This window comes from Oculina patagonica, chromosome 3, assembly GCF_052425735.1.
Source record: "Oculina patagonica isolate OP01 chromosome 3, crgOcupat, whole genome shotgun sequence".
In the NCBI taxonomy this organism is placed as follows: domain Eukaryota; kingdom Metazoa; phylum Cnidaria; class Anthozoa; order Scleractinia; family Oculinidae; genus Oculina; species Oculina patagonica.
This window is the reverse complement of record NC_135760.1, coordinates 20,513,152-20,530,144: the sequence shown is the minus strand read 5'-3', so window position 1 is coordinate 20,530,144 and position 16,993 is coordinate 20,513,152. Positions and strand designations below refer to the sequence as shown.

At 38.0% G+C, this 16,993-nt stretch overlaps 3 protein-coding genes across 12 annotated transcripts in view; all 3 read left to right on the top strand.

Moving 5' to 3' along the window:
* The window catches only part of LOC144645502 (uncharacterized), a 137,664-nt gene extending 135,300 nt beyond the window's left edge, over positions 1 to 2,364 (top strand). The window contains exon 15 of the mRNA XM_078505093.1: positions 1,863 to 2,364. The gene's annotated coding sequence lies outside the window, so the exon portion shown is untranslated. The remainder of the gene's footprint in view (positions 1 to 1,862) is intronic.
* LOC144645263 (uncharacterized) overlaps positions 1 to 16,993 on the top strand; it is a 159,928-nt gene that overhangs the window by 110,933 nt on the left and 32,002 nt on the right. For 7 of the 10 annotated variants that reach the window (XM_078504759.1, XM_078504758.1, XM_078504757.1 and 4 more), the window contains one exon: positions 1,174 to 1,832. The exons of the other annotated variants lie outside the window; for them this stretch is intronic. The gene's annotated coding sequence lies outside the window, so the exon portion shown is untranslated. Of the gene's footprint in view, positions 1 to 1,173; positions 1,833 to 16,993 lie in introns of those variants that run through there. 10 annotated transcript variants of the gene reach the window in all.
* The window catches only part of LOC144645260 (uncharacterized), a 114,874-nt gene continuing 105,335 nt past the window's right edge, over positions 7,455 to 16,993 (top strand). Inside the window, exons 1-6 of the mRNA XM_078504749.1 lie at positions 7,455 to 7,579; positions 9,194 to 9,355; positions 10,094 to 10,171; positions 11,720 to 11,787; positions 14,873 to 14,965; positions 15,263 to 15,365. Of these exons, the coding sequence (XP_078360875.1) occupies positions 7,489 to 7,579; positions 9,194 to 9,355; positions 10,094 to 10,171; positions 11,720 to 11,787; positions 14,873 to 14,965; positions 15,263 to 15,365 (595 nt within the window). The 5' untranslated portion in view covers positions 7,455 to 7,488. The remainder of the gene's footprint in view (positions 7,580 to 9,193; positions 9,356 to 10,093; positions 10,172 to 11,719; positions 11,788 to 14,872; positions 14,966 to 15,262; positions 15,366 to 16,993) is intronic.

Sequence of the window (16,993 nt, the reverse complement as noted above, 5' to 3'; positions counted from 1 at the left end):
ATGGCATCTATTAGATTTAGTAGACAGAAATTTCAAATTCTTATAAAATACAGAGCCACTGTGAGCAAGAGACCGTTTGACCTTTCTTGCAGCTGAAAAGCTAGCTCCCGCGTATCGTGTGTCATTTATAGAAAGTCACACACTACAATATAACGCAATCTACTGTTGTTCAATTGAGCAAATCTACGAAGAAAATGTATTATTATCGCTTTATGCAGGCAGCCGACCGGCAGGATATTTTTGTCCTTTTGTCTTTTCTTCCTTTTCGCGCAATCGAACAGAAAACAAGTTTAACTAAACAACAAATCGCCGCGTAGAACTCAAAAGCAAAATACTCCCGTGCAGTCAGAATGGAACACCACAATGTATAAACGAAAGAGACTAAATTTTATATGATGGAATCTATAAGATTCAGTAGACAGAAATTTCTAATTCTATAAAATACAGGGCCGCTGTGAGCTAGAGACCGTTTGACACACTACAATATAACTTAATGTACTGTTGTTTCGGAGCAAATCTACGAAGAAAATGTATTATTAACTTTGCATCCTTGGCCTGTGCATTCATAACTACTGTATTTATTTGAATTCCATCAGATCCTAACTATGCTATTTAGACAATCACCAACATTGCTTCTTAGGTTTAAAAAATGTACACTACAATTTGATAACAGTCTTCATCGCGCACAAGGTGTCGGCTACTTTTATTTACGTTGAGTTTTTGACAAATTCAAAATTATGTTAGACCCTTTGTGAAACGTCATCGCTTCTGCATGCACTGCATGCCGTTTATTAACAGGATAGTAACTAAACAAAATTAAATATTGTGTTCACTACCTTTTGTTGTCCCCCGTCTTTCATCCATGCATGTTGCTGTGTGAAATATTTCAACAATTATTCAACGGGATATAGCCAATTTATGGACTTAAGTACGTCCTTTTCCACTCTAAGTCAGTCACATCTTCTATTAAGCTCCTCCCGTCAAAAAAGACCTTGACAAGAAATCGGTAAGTTTACAACTGTTAAAAAATTACTACTATTGGCACCTCTACTATTTCTGTCATTTAGTAATCAATCAATTATTTCACATACTGGGAGTTTGTTTAAAAGAACCTTGTCAATAGTAGTTAGTTTTTTTTATTAATCGGAACCCATTACTTTGCTTTTGTTTCAGTTTCCAAACGAATGCATGACCATGCCGGAAAACAAGCGTCTCAGTTGGTACAGTTGTTTTAAAATGAACTGGACTAGCAGCAACAGATTAAACCTCCAAGAGTAATCTTAAGTACAAGAATGACTGTTGGATGTTCTCAAAACCCAATTTTAACTTTGCTGTTTTAACTGCTGTTAGCAACATAGTGCTTGTACAGACTTAACCGTATGTACACAGGCTCAAGGCGATAAATGGAACAGAACTTTCTTAGGAGTTACTTGATTTTTTACGACTTTGTTCATTTAAGTAAAAGCTTTTAGATTTAAGCAGGGAGTTTTAAGTTGGCACTAATTTGTACCGTCTAAAAAGGTTGAACAACCAGAGGAGATCTAACGGGATCCAGATGAAAACGGTTGAACTAATTTATACACTGGGTATTTTGGCCTTGCTGATATTATAGCAGTTCGTTAAGGAGAAAAGGCTTTCAGCGGAATATCGTTTTCGTGTTCGGAGCACAAATACGTAACATTATATACTTTCTAATTTAATAACTGTTTATGGATATATTCTTGTGTAATACAATAAAATCATGCTTTAGCTTTAGTTGTCTAAACTAAGGGTTAAATGTACACAGTTTCAGTATGATAAAAATAAAATACATTCTTCAATTTTGTTATGTACATGCATTTGTTATGCCTGTTTGTATTGAGGTTTAACGAGATATAAAATAGGTTAACACACAAACTCGGGTAGCTTTAACTATTCAAAAAAACTTAACGTATTATAAACTATATAAAACTAGTTTCTAGCAGTATGCTCAAAGTTGTAAGGATATAAATTTAAGAGACCTCAAAGTTTAATCGGTTTAAGTTCCAAAAAGATACGAGGCCACAAAGTTGTACCTTTTGTGGTTTGTCCAGGTTTCTTTGTATTATATATCATTGTTCGAATCTCGTTAAGTAGAAAATAGTGAGTATTTGAAAAAGATCAACTAAATCAAAGAAGTTTCAGTATTTTAAGAATTGTTTTAACCCACGTAAGACTTACTCGTGGCATAGGCTCCTGTGGTGTGGTCCAATTCGCACAAATGCGACATTAGCTTTAGCTAACTAGTAGCTCGGTACGTTAAAACTACGCACACGATAGCACATTTTTGTAACTTACTAGGGATATGCAAAGTGAAATTGTTAATAAATGTTATATAAGATACAATGTAATTATGGCTATTCAGTAAGTGAGCTTACAACTATTTTCTACTCTTCTGCCTCTGCAGTCTCCCTCCAGGCGGACTAATTAAACGCCGGGGGCGTTTAATGGAGAAAATACGGTAACAACTTTGATTATTTTAGGGATAAAGAATACCTGCCTTCAAAGTTATCGGGATAAAGGATAACGTAACCCTCCTTTTTCTCCTCCCCCCCCCCCCCCCCCACAGGGCCTTTTTAGATTAACACTTCTTCCTCAGGACGTAATCCTCTCTTTCGACGTTGTCGACCCAGGGAGTGGCAATTCGGCCGAGAACTGATGTTTTTTTTTATACTTTAGAAACAATCCACTGTAAATGATTTTTATTCACATAGGAATGTTCCTGAAAATTTGCCTCTTGTAACTCCGCCTTTTTGAAATAACGCCAATTAAGTGTTTGCTTTAAAAATGTAAGCGTTCAAACCAATCTAAAAAGCGTTCAAACTCGCTCGAGTACCTCCTCTCTTTCCATGACCCCTCACAAGACAGCTTTTCAATCTATCAAGGCCCGCCCTTTCTAACCTGTGGTTACCCCTAGTTTCAATTCGATTATTTTTATTAAGGTGGCCATAGCCTGACATGCAAGCCCTTAAAATCCACCAGCAGGGCAAAAAGGATGGTAGGCTCCCAACTAGTGCTAATATGCTATCCTTGGGGTTGCAAGGTGTCTTTACAACGGGTTACATTGTAATTGAATGTCTGTAATGATGAGGATCAGCGAGGCAATACCGTATTTATTCCATTAAGCACCCTGGGCGCTTATTACATTTCTGGACCTTGAGAGTGCACGCTTAATTATCTGAGGTGGGCGCTTATTCGAGGCTGGGCGCTTATGAAATTTTCACCATTTTTAGCAAGTAGTAAGTTTATTTTGCAACAAATAATAAAACGTGAATATGAACCAAAGAAAAACTTTAACCGTTTATTCAAAGTTTCCGGTCTTCTCTTAGTAGTATTAAGTCAATTTCAATCGCAGTTTTCGTTATAATCAATACTCCTCTTGTACACTTCAAGGGTTGTTTTATGAGGGAGGTGTGGAATGGGCGCTTATATTAACTTTTCCTACCAACAGGGTGGGCGCTTATTGGAGGTTTATTTCGTATTCCATTAAGTATGGAATGACCAACTGACCCCGTTAAACTTACAGCAGAGGATAAAGGTTGCCAAGCGCATTCTGGTTGATCTTTTATTTTTATTTTTTTTTCCGGTTGCAAAATATTGTGGACGAAGAAGAAGAAGAAGTAAATTTCGTTAATCATTATGCCAGGACAAACTATAATCGGAAATAAGCATGCAACAGGAGTTGCAATATAAAAAATAATTGTAAATGAAAAGACTAGTTAGTTTCGAAATTCAAAATGAAAAAAAGGTTCGCACATTTAATTTTGACCCTAATAACGCGCCATACTTATTCGAGGTTGGGCGCAAGTAAATACGATAGTCTCGGCTGCATGATAACGTTTAGCAGCAGGTGGGGTGACTGTGGAGAGAGAGGGGCTGTGGGAGGAGCTTTGCTCACTCTTGAAAGCCTGTTCGCAGGCTACTACCTCTTTAACTAGCTCGACATTGTCCCATAGTTCTCTTTTCTCCTTTTTCTAGAAGATGTTTCTGGTCGTTTTGCATCAGGGATCATGAAAATCAGGGTTCTTTCCTCTTCACTAGAATTAACACCAGAGTGTAACATTCTTCACAGAAACTGAGTGACTGAAAAAAGACATTAGCCATTTCAGCTTTCATTACCTAAATCCCATAAAGAGTGATGTAGTAATAACAATAATCGTTTTAAACATAGTTTTTTTCCTTCTATGTCAAATTTTTAATATAGTTATAATAGATTTTAATAGTTGTATTTTTAATATAGTTATAATAGATTTTAATAGTTGTATTTTTAATAATTTATCTCTGTAAATTTTTACGCAATTCAGTTTTTAGACTGCCATGTAAGAATATCAATAAACTATCTATCTATCTATCTATCTATCTATCTATCTATCTATCTATCTATCTATCTATCTATCTATCTATCTATCTATCTATCTATCTATCTATCTATCTATCTATCTATCTATCTATCTAAAATCTGCACATTTACAACATAAGATAAACCACTTGTTGGCCCAGGGGGGTACTCCGGCTTGTAAATGACGGGGATGATAGAAGGATTTTTTGGGGGTTGAAATTTTCGATTCCGGGATTTTTTTGGGTTGGAAGATTTGGCAAGTATTTTTTTGGGTGACGTGATTCAAATAGGGGATTTTTTGGGGGTATTAAAAACAAACTAAAGTGCCTTGGCGCGGCCTTGGTGTATTTATGGTATGATGAATAATCAAACTCGAGCGTTTTGCCCCTCCTGGCAATTAAGGGGTAATTAGACAAGGGATTTTTTGGGGGGTTATTTTTGGTTCAGGGATTTTTTTGGTAATGTTGGAAGACTTAGGGATTTTTTTGGGTCCTGAGTTTTGCCTTCATTCGATCATCCCCGTCATTTACAAGCCGGAGTACCCCTCCTGGGCTTGTTGCAATTGGTACACAAGCTAGGAAGATTGTGTTAAGAAAAACTGTAGTGAAGATACTATTACGCATCCACAAATATCTTTGGCACAACTTCGCACGAAATCAATTAAAAAACGCGAATGAAAGGTAAAAGTAATGGTGGGTGAAAACAAACCCACGATTTGAGAAACGCGATCGAGGAATATCAATGACTTATATAAGCATATCGAGTGGAAAGTGACTACCTGAAGGACGCGGTGTTGTGTTACACCAGTTAGCCGTTCTTCCGTATTGCTGACTTATGTTGATTTCGGCATTGATACTTAGCTTAATTCACTATTTCGACAAAGCAAGTGAGGTACTTGTTTATGTCTTAGACGGGGTATCAAAAAATTGGCATTCTGTCTTAAACAGGGTAGGAAAATCACAGGTTCGTGTCTTAAACACGATCCGGGTTTAGGAGGATGGGCCGCATCTCCTTACCCAAGATTTTGTCAAGTACCCCCCAGTCACATTTATTGCGTGTTCCACGGCATGAACGAGCTAAAGGAATGCTTAACTATTTGTACGCGCTTAAATAGACCTTCTTTTGGCTCGTGACGTTACCCACCTGGCGACGTGTATTTTTACACGTATCATAAACCGAAAATAAAGGTACTTCAACACTCTTTAAGTTCATTTTTAAAAGATATATATTTTTTTCAAATAATGTGATAACGTGCGTGACGTATCACATTATGTGACCGGGAAAAAACCCCAAGGCAATTGTAAATTCTCTCTTTAGGGACAATTTCACTGACAAGGGAATAAAGAATAAAACAGGAAATGTAAAAGCAAATGACGCCTTGCAAATATGGCTTGCCTCGTCAATGAACTCGATTAGGGTTCCCCTCGGCGTGATTCTATTTCATTCCATACGTCTATCTGAACACTGACTATTACTAAGTGGGGGGGGGGGGGGGGGCGGAGGGTTTTATGCCAAGTAACTTGCGATTGACCTGATTCGATTGCGTCAGCGTGCGTTGATCATGACATGAACCCGTCTAGGGTCCCCCGATGAACATTCCTGCTTCTTGAAAACGCTGCGCGTTTTAGAAGTTCCAAATTTGTGATTTTATGGTAATCTATAAATTACGCCATACAGAAGACGTCATTTGTTTCACATGTGTAACTGAGCTTCATAGAATTTATTTTTGACTTTTACTTAGGGGGGGGGGGGTACCATGTAAACTTACTTCAGTGACGGCCAACAATTTTCCGTCCATGGAGCTAACAACAACTTCTGTCTACATCTTATTCATTTTAATATCTCATTCATTTACGTGCTTCGCTGCATGAATGAGCTAGTCATTTACGTCATCGCTGTCTGAATGAACTAACAAAAGGCTCCGTTTAAATTCCACGCGTGTTTGAAACTTGTGTCGTACATTCAGCACGTTCCGTATCGAGCGCGTGACTCATGACATCCATATGCAAATAAGATTGTGACTCGATCAGTATTAGATAAGACAACAGAGTAAAATTTTCTTTGATGTTGGCAATACACTTTGCTCATATACTTAACTGACATGTACTTTGATAAAGCAGCGGACCTCTACTTCTTTATCGCTGTTACAATGTCTTAAGGATACAATTTTACTTCTACTGCGTCTACTTATGCTTTTGGTAGGATATCTCGGCCAGTCAGGCGCCCGTTTGTTTCAAGCAGTGGCGAAGAAGTGTAAATAAGGAATTCATTAATCGGATTCGATCTTTTCGATTTAATAAAATTAATAACATTTTTCAGCAGTGCAAAGACCTTTTATGTAGCAAAACTAACGGACAATAATAAAATAATAAAAACCTTGTTCAATGTCCGGTATGATGTCATATGCAAGAACAATCAACTTTCTCAGAAACAGCGGATTCCCCTTATAAATATTCCAAGTTCAAGTTCAATTGTTTCAGAGCGAATAATCCAGCTTGTGGATCTGTTGCATCCAAAGTTTTGAACGTCATTTACTCTTCACTTCCTTCAAATGAGTGTGAAATATACTTAGCAATTGTCACAATGAGATTATATTATGCCCGGGGAAAGGCTTTAGTAGCGATTTCCTTCGTTACTGGTGGTACGTATATATATTTTTTCTTATTAGGCTTTGGTCGGCTTTGTCTCTCGTATTCTTGTACTCTTAAAGTTCAATATTTTGGCGCCACTTTTAGCTACGTTTTGCTCTTGTATATTTCAAGCTGCTCAGTTTTATCCTAGAACATTCTTTTTATGTACATATTCTTTGTCTGCATGCGACTCCAAATATTGGCTTCACTCATGTTCGTAAATGCAAGAATTGAATTGGTTCTCGAATTATATAGGTTTCAGTGGACCTTTTTCTTCCAAAAAATCGAGTTTCATGCAAGGAAGTGACTTCAGCACGTTATCAATAGTGTACAAGTGAAATCCGTCGCTTTTAAATTGGAAAATCAGATCCTTTTCATTTTTTTGGCCATAAATCCTTGGTGCGCTCGCCGTTGTATCTTTTAGTGGTTACGACCTGTAATTAATTATCGGTTTTGACTCAAACTTTAAGGTTACAATTTTAAATGATCTGAAATCTCACCATGGCGAGGAGTTCAATCAAAGTTGCAAGTGAGGGTGACGTCACATCATCTGCTGAAGAAACACTGGATTTTGATGACGACAATTTAAGAGGTAAGGGAAACTGGACCAGGTTGATTGATAGTAAATTCTACTTCTTTATCGCTGTTACTTAACAAATAAAAAAGCCTTGGCCGTGCTTTGTTCTGTTGTAAAGCACGCAAGGAAGTGACGAGAGCACGAAAGAAGTGTAGGGTGAAACACGATCCGCAGGCGAGTGTTTCTCCCTACTTCTTGAGTGCTATCGTCACTTCCTTAAGTGCTTTAAAACAGAACAAAGCACGGTCAAGGCTTTTTTATTTGTTTTATAATAAAGTTATACTAAAAACGTTAGAGAAATTGGATTTAAACAAGATTTAATCTCAGGATGCGCGCGCATCAACAAATTCTTTTTTTTTTTTTTTCAAAAACGCGTCTGAATTTTTGACATAAAAGCACGTTAAGGAGGCTCGATGTTTTAGCCGAAGGGTGGTTGTTTTGAAAATTAAAATTATCTAGGAAGCCAATTTTCGATTTTTGCCAAAATACATCATAATGATCAAATATGACCAAATTTTAATTTTTTACCCGCCACTTAGTCACAAAGGTTACCATAGCAACGATTGACGTTTTCTTTTGTTCTCAAACAAGCTTGATTTTCTCGAAATTGGTGTTTATTTTTTGATATGTTAAAGTTCAATAGATTGACTAACTGTTGACGAAATTTTAGAAAAATCTGTAAGAGGGTTTTAGAGTAAATCAAGAATGAAATTTTCAGAAAAACACCGTTTTAATATAAAATAGGCGCTTTAAAATTGTTTCGTATTATTTGAGCACAGTTGCTCTCACTGAAATATAAATACTCACACCATCAAAGACCATTACCTAAAAGCGAAAGACATTTTGCTTTAATTTGTTAAAATATATCGACTGCCGATTGTAGGAAACTATAAGAAAATACCAAAAACTTCATTCTTGATTTACTCTAAAACGCTCTTACAGATTTTCCTAAAATTTTGTGTACAGGTAGTCAACCTACTATACTTGAACATATCAAAAAATGAATACCAAGAGTCAATCTAGATTTCGAGAAAATCAAGCTTGTTTGAGAACAAAAGAAAATGTCAATGGTTGCTATGGTAACCTTTGTGACAAAGTGACGAGTAAAAAATTAAATTGGCTTCCTAGATAATTTTAATTTACAAAACAACCACCCTTCGGTTAAAAAAACTACATCGAGCCTCCTTAAGCACTTCTTGAGGTCTTATCATTAATTTTTGATAGAGCTGAACCACTCAAACCTTGAAAATTCTCCTCGGTTTGCTAAAACAGCGAGATTTGTAATGATCCACAAGCTGCACGCGCACGCAAACGGTTAAAGATGGCGAGAGCACTCGTAAGCAGCGTGCTTTATACTCGCATAAAGTACGCTGTTTAAACCATTCAGAACGCTCGTTAGATTGTCACTTTATTATAAGATGTCTTAAGGATACAACGTTACTTCTACTGCGTCTACTTATGCTTTTGGTAGGATATCTTGGCCAGTCAGGCACCCGTTTGTTTCAAGCAGTGGCGAAGAAGTGTAAATAAGGAATTTATTAATCGGATTCCATCTTTTCGATTTAATATAATCAATAACATTTCTCAGCAGTGTAAAAACTAACGTACAATATTTCTTGTTCGATTCAGCGATAGCTGAGGTTTATAAGAATCAAGGTAATGAGGAATACAGAAAAAGAGATTTTATCAACGCCATTCACTTTTACACAGAAGGAATTAAAGTGAACTGCAAAGATGACGAACTGGATGCCAAACTGTATTGCAACAGAGCGATTGCAAATTTCAAATTGGGTAAGAATTGATCGAATTTTATGGTATTTTGTTTTCACATCTATCTATGTTTTTACCGTGAATAAATAAAGTTTGTCATTTATTCATTGTCATTCATCTTATCCTAGCAGTTTTTTTAAATATAAATGCTACTGATATGCAATCCAATCCAACCAAGCCCCGTAATTATCTCTTTTGGAGATTGAAAACTCAAAAGCTTGCTCCAGTAGCAATAAAATCCTGGCAAAGCTTTACAAAAGTTCCTTTTGAATTCCTACGAATGCTAGACGGACTGGCAAAAATCCGTTTTCTTGTTTTTACCTCTAATACAAAAGTCGGCACGTAATAGCAGTCCTCGTATTTCGTTTTGTTTCCCTACAGTGGAAGGCATTAGCCATGGTCATGGTATTCTTAAAGTCTCGTCTAAATGGCATTTAACTCATAAAAATTGCAGTTGGAAAGCACCTTGTTGGTTCAAGAAATTAGGGGGAAAAATAAGCGACATCGTTGCATGGTTAACACCTTTATAACGCTCGGTTCATTCTATACAACCCGAGGACCGGAGCTCAAGGGATTGTAGAATTATCAAAATTTAAACGGAATGTGTAATCTTCCTACGTTTAAAAAGTGCCGTACAGTTATAGGTCCCCCATCATACATAATCATGCAACTTTGCCAGTACTGTCGTTTTCTAACGTCTTTCTTTTTCTACGTTAATATTTAACTTACATATTTTTAATTAGTTCATCTATTTGACAGGAAATTATCAAGATTCACTGAGTGATGCAAAAGCTGCCACTGCATTACAACCTATTTTCCTCAAAGCGATTGTTAGAGGTAAGTGAATGCTATGATACATACAACAGAATATAACAGAAAGACGTCACATCATGGTTTTGAAGTGTGACTGATGTCCTCTTTTCTTTACCTCACGAAGATTGGCAAGTCTCGCCGAATAAAGCAAACCGCAAAGAAAAGCGATCATTAAATGGAATTTCAAGTGTTTGTTTAATCACGGGAATTAGATCGTGAGGTCTGACCCCCAGGGTAGGGATTTTGATCGTACCGTACGTGATGCCCCCAGGGTAGGGATTTGAAGGACATTTGCCTACTTTCCCTCGCTTCCGGGTGGGGATTTTGACTAATTTTTTTTTCCTTGGGGTGGGGAATTTGCCTTTTTTAAATGAAATGTCAAAAACTCCACACCACGTCAGCCCCCCTCCTTTTCGGGCATAACATTGATAGGTGCATAACGTGTGCTCATTTCGCAATGGTTTGAATGACATGCTTAAAAAGAAGTCAGATTCCATTGGCCAATTTAATCGGCATCACCGGTAAAAAAATCCATCGGTGCTGCCACATTTCAGTTGATACAAGTCGCTTATTCAGCGATGAGCCGCCATTTTGATTTTCACGCCAGTGTGCACCATCTTTATCCAGTGCCCCTTGCGAATCAAACGATCACCTCGGGGCTACCACAACCATTAAGGTGGCTGAACACAGTTTCCGCGCGCTCTCTGTATTCAAGTCCGATCGCGCGCACTCAAGGCTTTGAGACAAATTAATTTAAATGCTGTGCGTGCGCAGTTGATCAAAAAGCTGCGATCGCGCATTTTATTGTCTTTCCAGAAAAGCACGAATTCCAACGAACCAGTCATTAGAATTTTAAGAAATTTTGCAAGGTTGTACTTTACAAAGCAAGAAAACTGCTAATTACGAAAAAATCTGAAATTTAACAAAGGGATTTTTAAACATTCTATGACATTACGTGAAATCATAAAATTGCCAAAAATAAAAATTCCCTCTGTTAAAACCTTTACTACTTCAATGTTAAAATCTCAGAATTTTTCCGAGTTTCTTGTACACAAACGCTGAAAAAATGTAATGGCTGAATTTTCCAAAATCGAGCGGAATTCAACTTTTTTGGTTTGGTTTTGACCATGGTAACGCAACATGGTCTTACGCGACACTGCAGTAGCTGTTCTTGTGAACTGCCGAATTTAAGCTCGTCAACTGCAACGGTTTGGGCGTGAGAGCAATATATAAGATACGTACTCCAAAGATCGGAAAATTGTGTTCAGCCACCTTAAAGGCACCGGCACCCATTTATACACCTGGGTTGAGAGAAACACTGTGAGGGAAAAGTGTCTTGCCGAAGAACACAGCACAGTGAGCCCGACCAGAGCACAAACCAATAGGTCACACCTTCTCCCTAGCGAACCGTTGAGGGGATAAGGGGAAAAGACTCTTTGTCGACAGGTATGCATTGCGCGCCTCGCCCGAGATTTCGTAGCCCACGAAAAAATTTTCGACTGTGTTGAGATGTCCTTCAACACGAATGTAGGCAAATAATAAGTTGACAGTATCTTTTACACTGTTTCTCAGGAGCCAGTGCTTGTGTTGAGCTGAATCAGTTGGAAGAAGCCATCGCGTGGTGTGATAAGGGATTAGCAGTATCCTTTGACAATATGCCATAGACCTCGGCATATTTACCCAGAACCTAAAATTTCGAATGCAGCTTGACCAATTAGGCCATTAAATTGTCAAATTTTGTCACTGTCTGGCGAAAACTTAAGAAATTACGAAAATCTGATAATCCTTGACGAAAATCAGCCCAGAAAGCTTGTTATTGATCAGAGTGCAAATAGTCCAGTCATTTTACTAAAAATAATGGGTCAACCTGCAACTAATTGCAACAGAAGAAATTCCAACGGTTTTTGACCGAGAAACTTATCGTTAATAACATATCAAAAGTCCCAGAAAATCCCGGAAGGGAAAGTTATTGAAAAATGTTTTTTTTGAGAAGCTCCGCGACACGTTTTTAGAGATGCATGGAAACGAGGCTGAATAAAGCTTTTACAAAAACGCGCGTGTTTATGCCTCAAAAGTCAAAAATACAACAAAATTTGAAACGATATACATACATACATAAACTTTATTTAAGTGTCAATGGTATTTAGCTAAAGAGCTAATTGGGGACACAAGTGGAAGGTTTTTTTATTTTTTTATTTTAGAAATCAAGTTAATTTGGGACAGCTTTAATTTTAAGTTTATTTCAGGTGCTTGCCGTGTTAAAACTCGCAACCCTGTGTTTTATCTGGAGCGATTTTTTATTTTTTTTACTTTTTAATGAAACTTGTTGAACTGTATAAACCTTTATTCAAAAATAGTGATACAATTCAAGAAAGCTTAATTTTCGTGCGGAAAGAGTAAGAAAAGCGTGAGTTGGCGTGAGATCGAAGTTTTTAACTCGGAGGCGAGACTCACACCCAAGGCGGGTGAGTTCGCAGGTATAGCGTGCTGTGTTTGACGCCTGCAGAAATTTTAATCTCCGTCGAACAAAATGGCTTGAGAACTTCAATGTTCTGTGCTCCGACCAGGTAAGTGTATTCTGAGTTCTCTTCAAGAGTAATTTTTCTTTCAAAATGGAGAAGTTTCCCTTTGCTGAATCATAGTGTATCACGTGCACATCCAAAGCATTGTTTCTAAAGCGATTCTAGCAAGTTTATGCGGCTACAGTATTTCTTTGAGTCTTTCAACACAGTTGAAATGCAACGTATTACATTCTGGCTTCGAAAATATAAACTAAAAAGCGAGATCACTGCATACGACGCTGCAGTGAGTTAAAATAAGAACAATGTTAACCTTTCTTCTACTTATAAAAATTGATATGTTTCAGAAAGGTTTTAAACCCGATTGCTGAAATTTATTGGACTAAACATAGAGCGTCTATGATTCTATTGCACGTTTGACACAGTCTAATTTGTATCCTGGTAATTTTTAGACCAGCGAGAGCCTAAAATGGATGAAATGTGTTGTGCGATTTGTCAAAAATCGCTTGAAGATGACATAGTATCTCTCCGTCTGAAGGGAAGTGAGGGTATAAACCGCGCAAGCGCAGAGCGCAATGACAACATCCAAACTGTTCCCGGTTAAAAGGTACACAAGACATGTCGCCGCGCGTATTCCCACCCTAGTAACATTGCCCAAGCGAGGAAACAAGAAATTGCAAGCTCGCAAACCTCAAGCCAACGTCGTTCATTGGATCGCAAGAGTGAAAAATTCTTTAGCTTTAATACGGACTGTTTCTACTGTGGTAACGAAATTGATTTTGAGGAGCAAAAGAAAAAGCCAGAAGAAGTGTTCCGTGTGACAACCCTCGAGACAAGAGAGACTGTACTAGAGGCATGTTCTGAAAGGGGGGATTTTTGGGCTGAAGTGGTACAGGCGAGAATTTCAAATGTCTATGATTTGCCGGCCGCCGGTGCTGTTTACCATCAGCTATGCAGCGTCAACTTCAGGACCAAAAAACAAATGCCAAAAGTATTCAGTGCCTCAGATCAGCCCGATAGTAAGAAAAGAAAAATCGGACGTCCATAAGATGAAGACAAAAACGAAGCGTTTGTCAAAGTGGCGAGCTTTCTTAAGGAGAACGACGACGAACAAATTACTGTCATTGATCTAATGGATAAAATGGAGGAGTATCTTGGTGACTCGACTACTGCCGCATAGCCGCACCCATATGAAAGCAAGACTTCAGGAAAACTTTTAAAGTACGTACCGCATCAGCTATTCTGCACAAATTTCACTCACAACAAAAGGATGTTGATCTGGATACGGAAAAATTAAGTATAATCAGAACTGCCTCAAGGTTGATCAAGAATGACATCAAATTGCATAAAACATCCATCGAAATCTACCCTTCCATCGAAAAAGAAGCTGAGAAAAGCGCTGAATTCCTCTCAGCCATGCTAAAGATGTTTTTGGAGGGTATTCTGGTTGGTAAAGATAACGGGAAGTTAGCATCAATTGGACGGGCTATCGTTTAGGTGGCGCGACCAAGAGTGATTGTTGCGCCTTTACAAGTTGGTTTAGCAGTGCAGCTCCACGCGCACCTCATATAATGAGATTTATTTTGCTTACAGAATACTTTTTGATCAATTTTTCCTTCTGATCAAAGTTTTCAGGCTTATTTGAAGTACATTTCATGGTTTTTGGATGAAATGAATGAAATTCTGGCCATAAACAAGCATAATAACAGAATTTCTGTTTTTGAGCCTCGTTTTCATGTTACGCAAAAGCACGACTTAGAATCCGTTAAATTTTCGAGATGTTGCCATGCATGGATCCTTTGGGACTTTTAGTATGTTGATCTAGGGACTTATTCGAAATGATTGGCGGTAAGAAAGCTTCTGTTGCAATAAGTTGCAGGTCCAACCACAAAATGACTGGACTATACCCCTTGTTAGCCTTGTATAGATATCCTTTGTGTAATTGCATTAAATATCTCGTTTTTCTTGCACCTCTCTGAAAATGTTTCCAATGACCACGCAATTTACATTCTGCTGTTTGAAGACTATTAGGCTGACGGACAGAACATATTTATTAACATTTTCGCCATGAGATCTATGGTTCTGAAAAGTGTGATGGTTTGCACACAATTCCCTCCTGACGTTATTTTCACAGGCAAGAGCCAGTGAAAACGTATCGTATATGTTGACTATTGAGTAGTATGTTGTGTGCCTTAACTCAAAGAAGATTGATAAAAATAACGAGACCTTGTTAGAATTAAAAACCAGGTCTATCAATGAGCGAAAGAAAGTGTCAGAAACACAAAGTCTAAAATGCAAGGTAAGTCTAAAGTTTGGAAACCAAACAAACATCATTTAGACACGTATTGACTCTTTGAAGAATAGCGAAATGTATCCTCTCTTGCTTTGCACCTTACATTAGCCAATAATTTGAATAATTATTGCATGAATAATCACCAGTTTACTGAACGAATATGCTTGGCAAATTGTTCATGTTTTGAGAATTTTAAATCACAAATTTTGAACTGATGTCTTTATCTGACGTACAGGGATTTTGCTGAAAAGAAAAATCGACGACATACAAATGAAGGTATTTTTGGAACCTTTTATCTAATAGGGTGAAGACACTACAGAAGCAGCCCAAAACAATGCCGCGAATGAAAGCGAGGTCACAGCATCTGTTGATGAAACATTGGACTTTGACGACGACAACTTACGAGGTAAATAAAAAAAGTACAGGCAAAATATAATTGCGATAAAATGCATATATCGAAATACACTAGTGTGAAGTATCGTTGTTATACATTTTCAGGAGGAAACTTGCAGTTTTTTGGCGAGCCTGTAGGACCTGGCAAAGTATAAACGACGCAGTGAACCTAAACACTAAATACTTTTAATAAGACATTTATCTTCTACGATACCCTACCCAAATGCTGCCTCTAAACCATTCTTGTGGTTAGTGGCTTAATAAGCTCGGTAACCAATCTATGCCGTCATGTCTGTTAGTAAGTCCGTAAATTTTATTTATGGGTATAACTGCTGACCGCCACGTTATCAGAACTCTTCTTTAGTGGAATGGCTGAGCCCGAAACATATGGAACATTGAACTTTTTCCGAAAGAAACTAAATACTCATTTAGTGTATTAAATTATAAGGTTGTTTTTAACTTTTGTACTCTTACAAGTGCCACTCAGCACTCGGAATTATATGTTTTTATCACGTTGTCTGAACGTATACTACATTGCATTCTCGTTCTCCCATGTCCTTAACTCATGGTTGGCGAAAAAATAAAATGGCGTCTGTTGAAGCTATAGGCCCTTTCAAGGCAATGCTTTCTTTCACTTCGTTAACGATTCAAAATACATCTTTTGAAGTCTAGAATCGAAGGAAATGAATCTGAAAAATACTCAACGGCAGAAAAACGTGGACATTGAGGTCTTTAAGTTTTCTTTTCCGGGTCGTTTGACAAGGAGGAAATTCGCAAGACTCGCAGCACGAAATTTAACCCAAACTACGTACTTGAAGAAAGGATTGCTGCGGGGACGGATGCAGAATTGAGAAAGGAACAAGCTGGATTTAGAGAGGGAAGGAGCACAATAAAACAGATCTTTGTGCTCAGAAACATTGTCGAGCAGGCAGTTGAATGGAACTCCAGCCTTTACCTGTGCTTTGTCGACTACGAGAAGGCTTTTGATAGCATACATAGAAGCACTCTCTGGAAGATCATGAAGTGCTACGAAATACCATCTAAGATCGTGAGAATGGTGCAAGTGATGTACACTAATTCCACAAGTGTAGTGATTGATGGTGGAAGGACCGATTGGTTTGAGGTGCAGTCGGGTGTCAAGCAGGGATGTAACATGTCTGGGTTTTTGTTTCTCTTAGTGATAGACTGGGTTATGAGGAGAACAGTTGTTCATGCTGGGACAGGCATTAGGTGGAAGATGACAACTACGCTAGAGGACTTAGACTTCGCAGACGACCTGGCCCTCATCTGATTCAGAAGAAGATCGTCCACCTGAATAGGAATGGGAAGAGAACGGAATTGAGGATAAATGTAAACAACAACAATGCAATCGTAGTCGATGGACAGCAAGTAGAGGATGTGGACAGCTTTGGCTAGCTAGGAGCAAGAGTAACCAGGCATGGAGGGGCTGAGGAGGACATCAAGAGCCGCCTAGAGAAAGCTAAAGGAGCTTTCAACAAGCTGGTTAAGATCTGGACGAGTGGGCAGTTGAGCGAAAACACCAAGATAAGAATCTTCAAGTCCAATGTCATAGCAGTGCTTCTTTAAGGTGTGAAACCTGGACAATGACCAAGAAGGACGAAGAAAAACTAGACACATTTC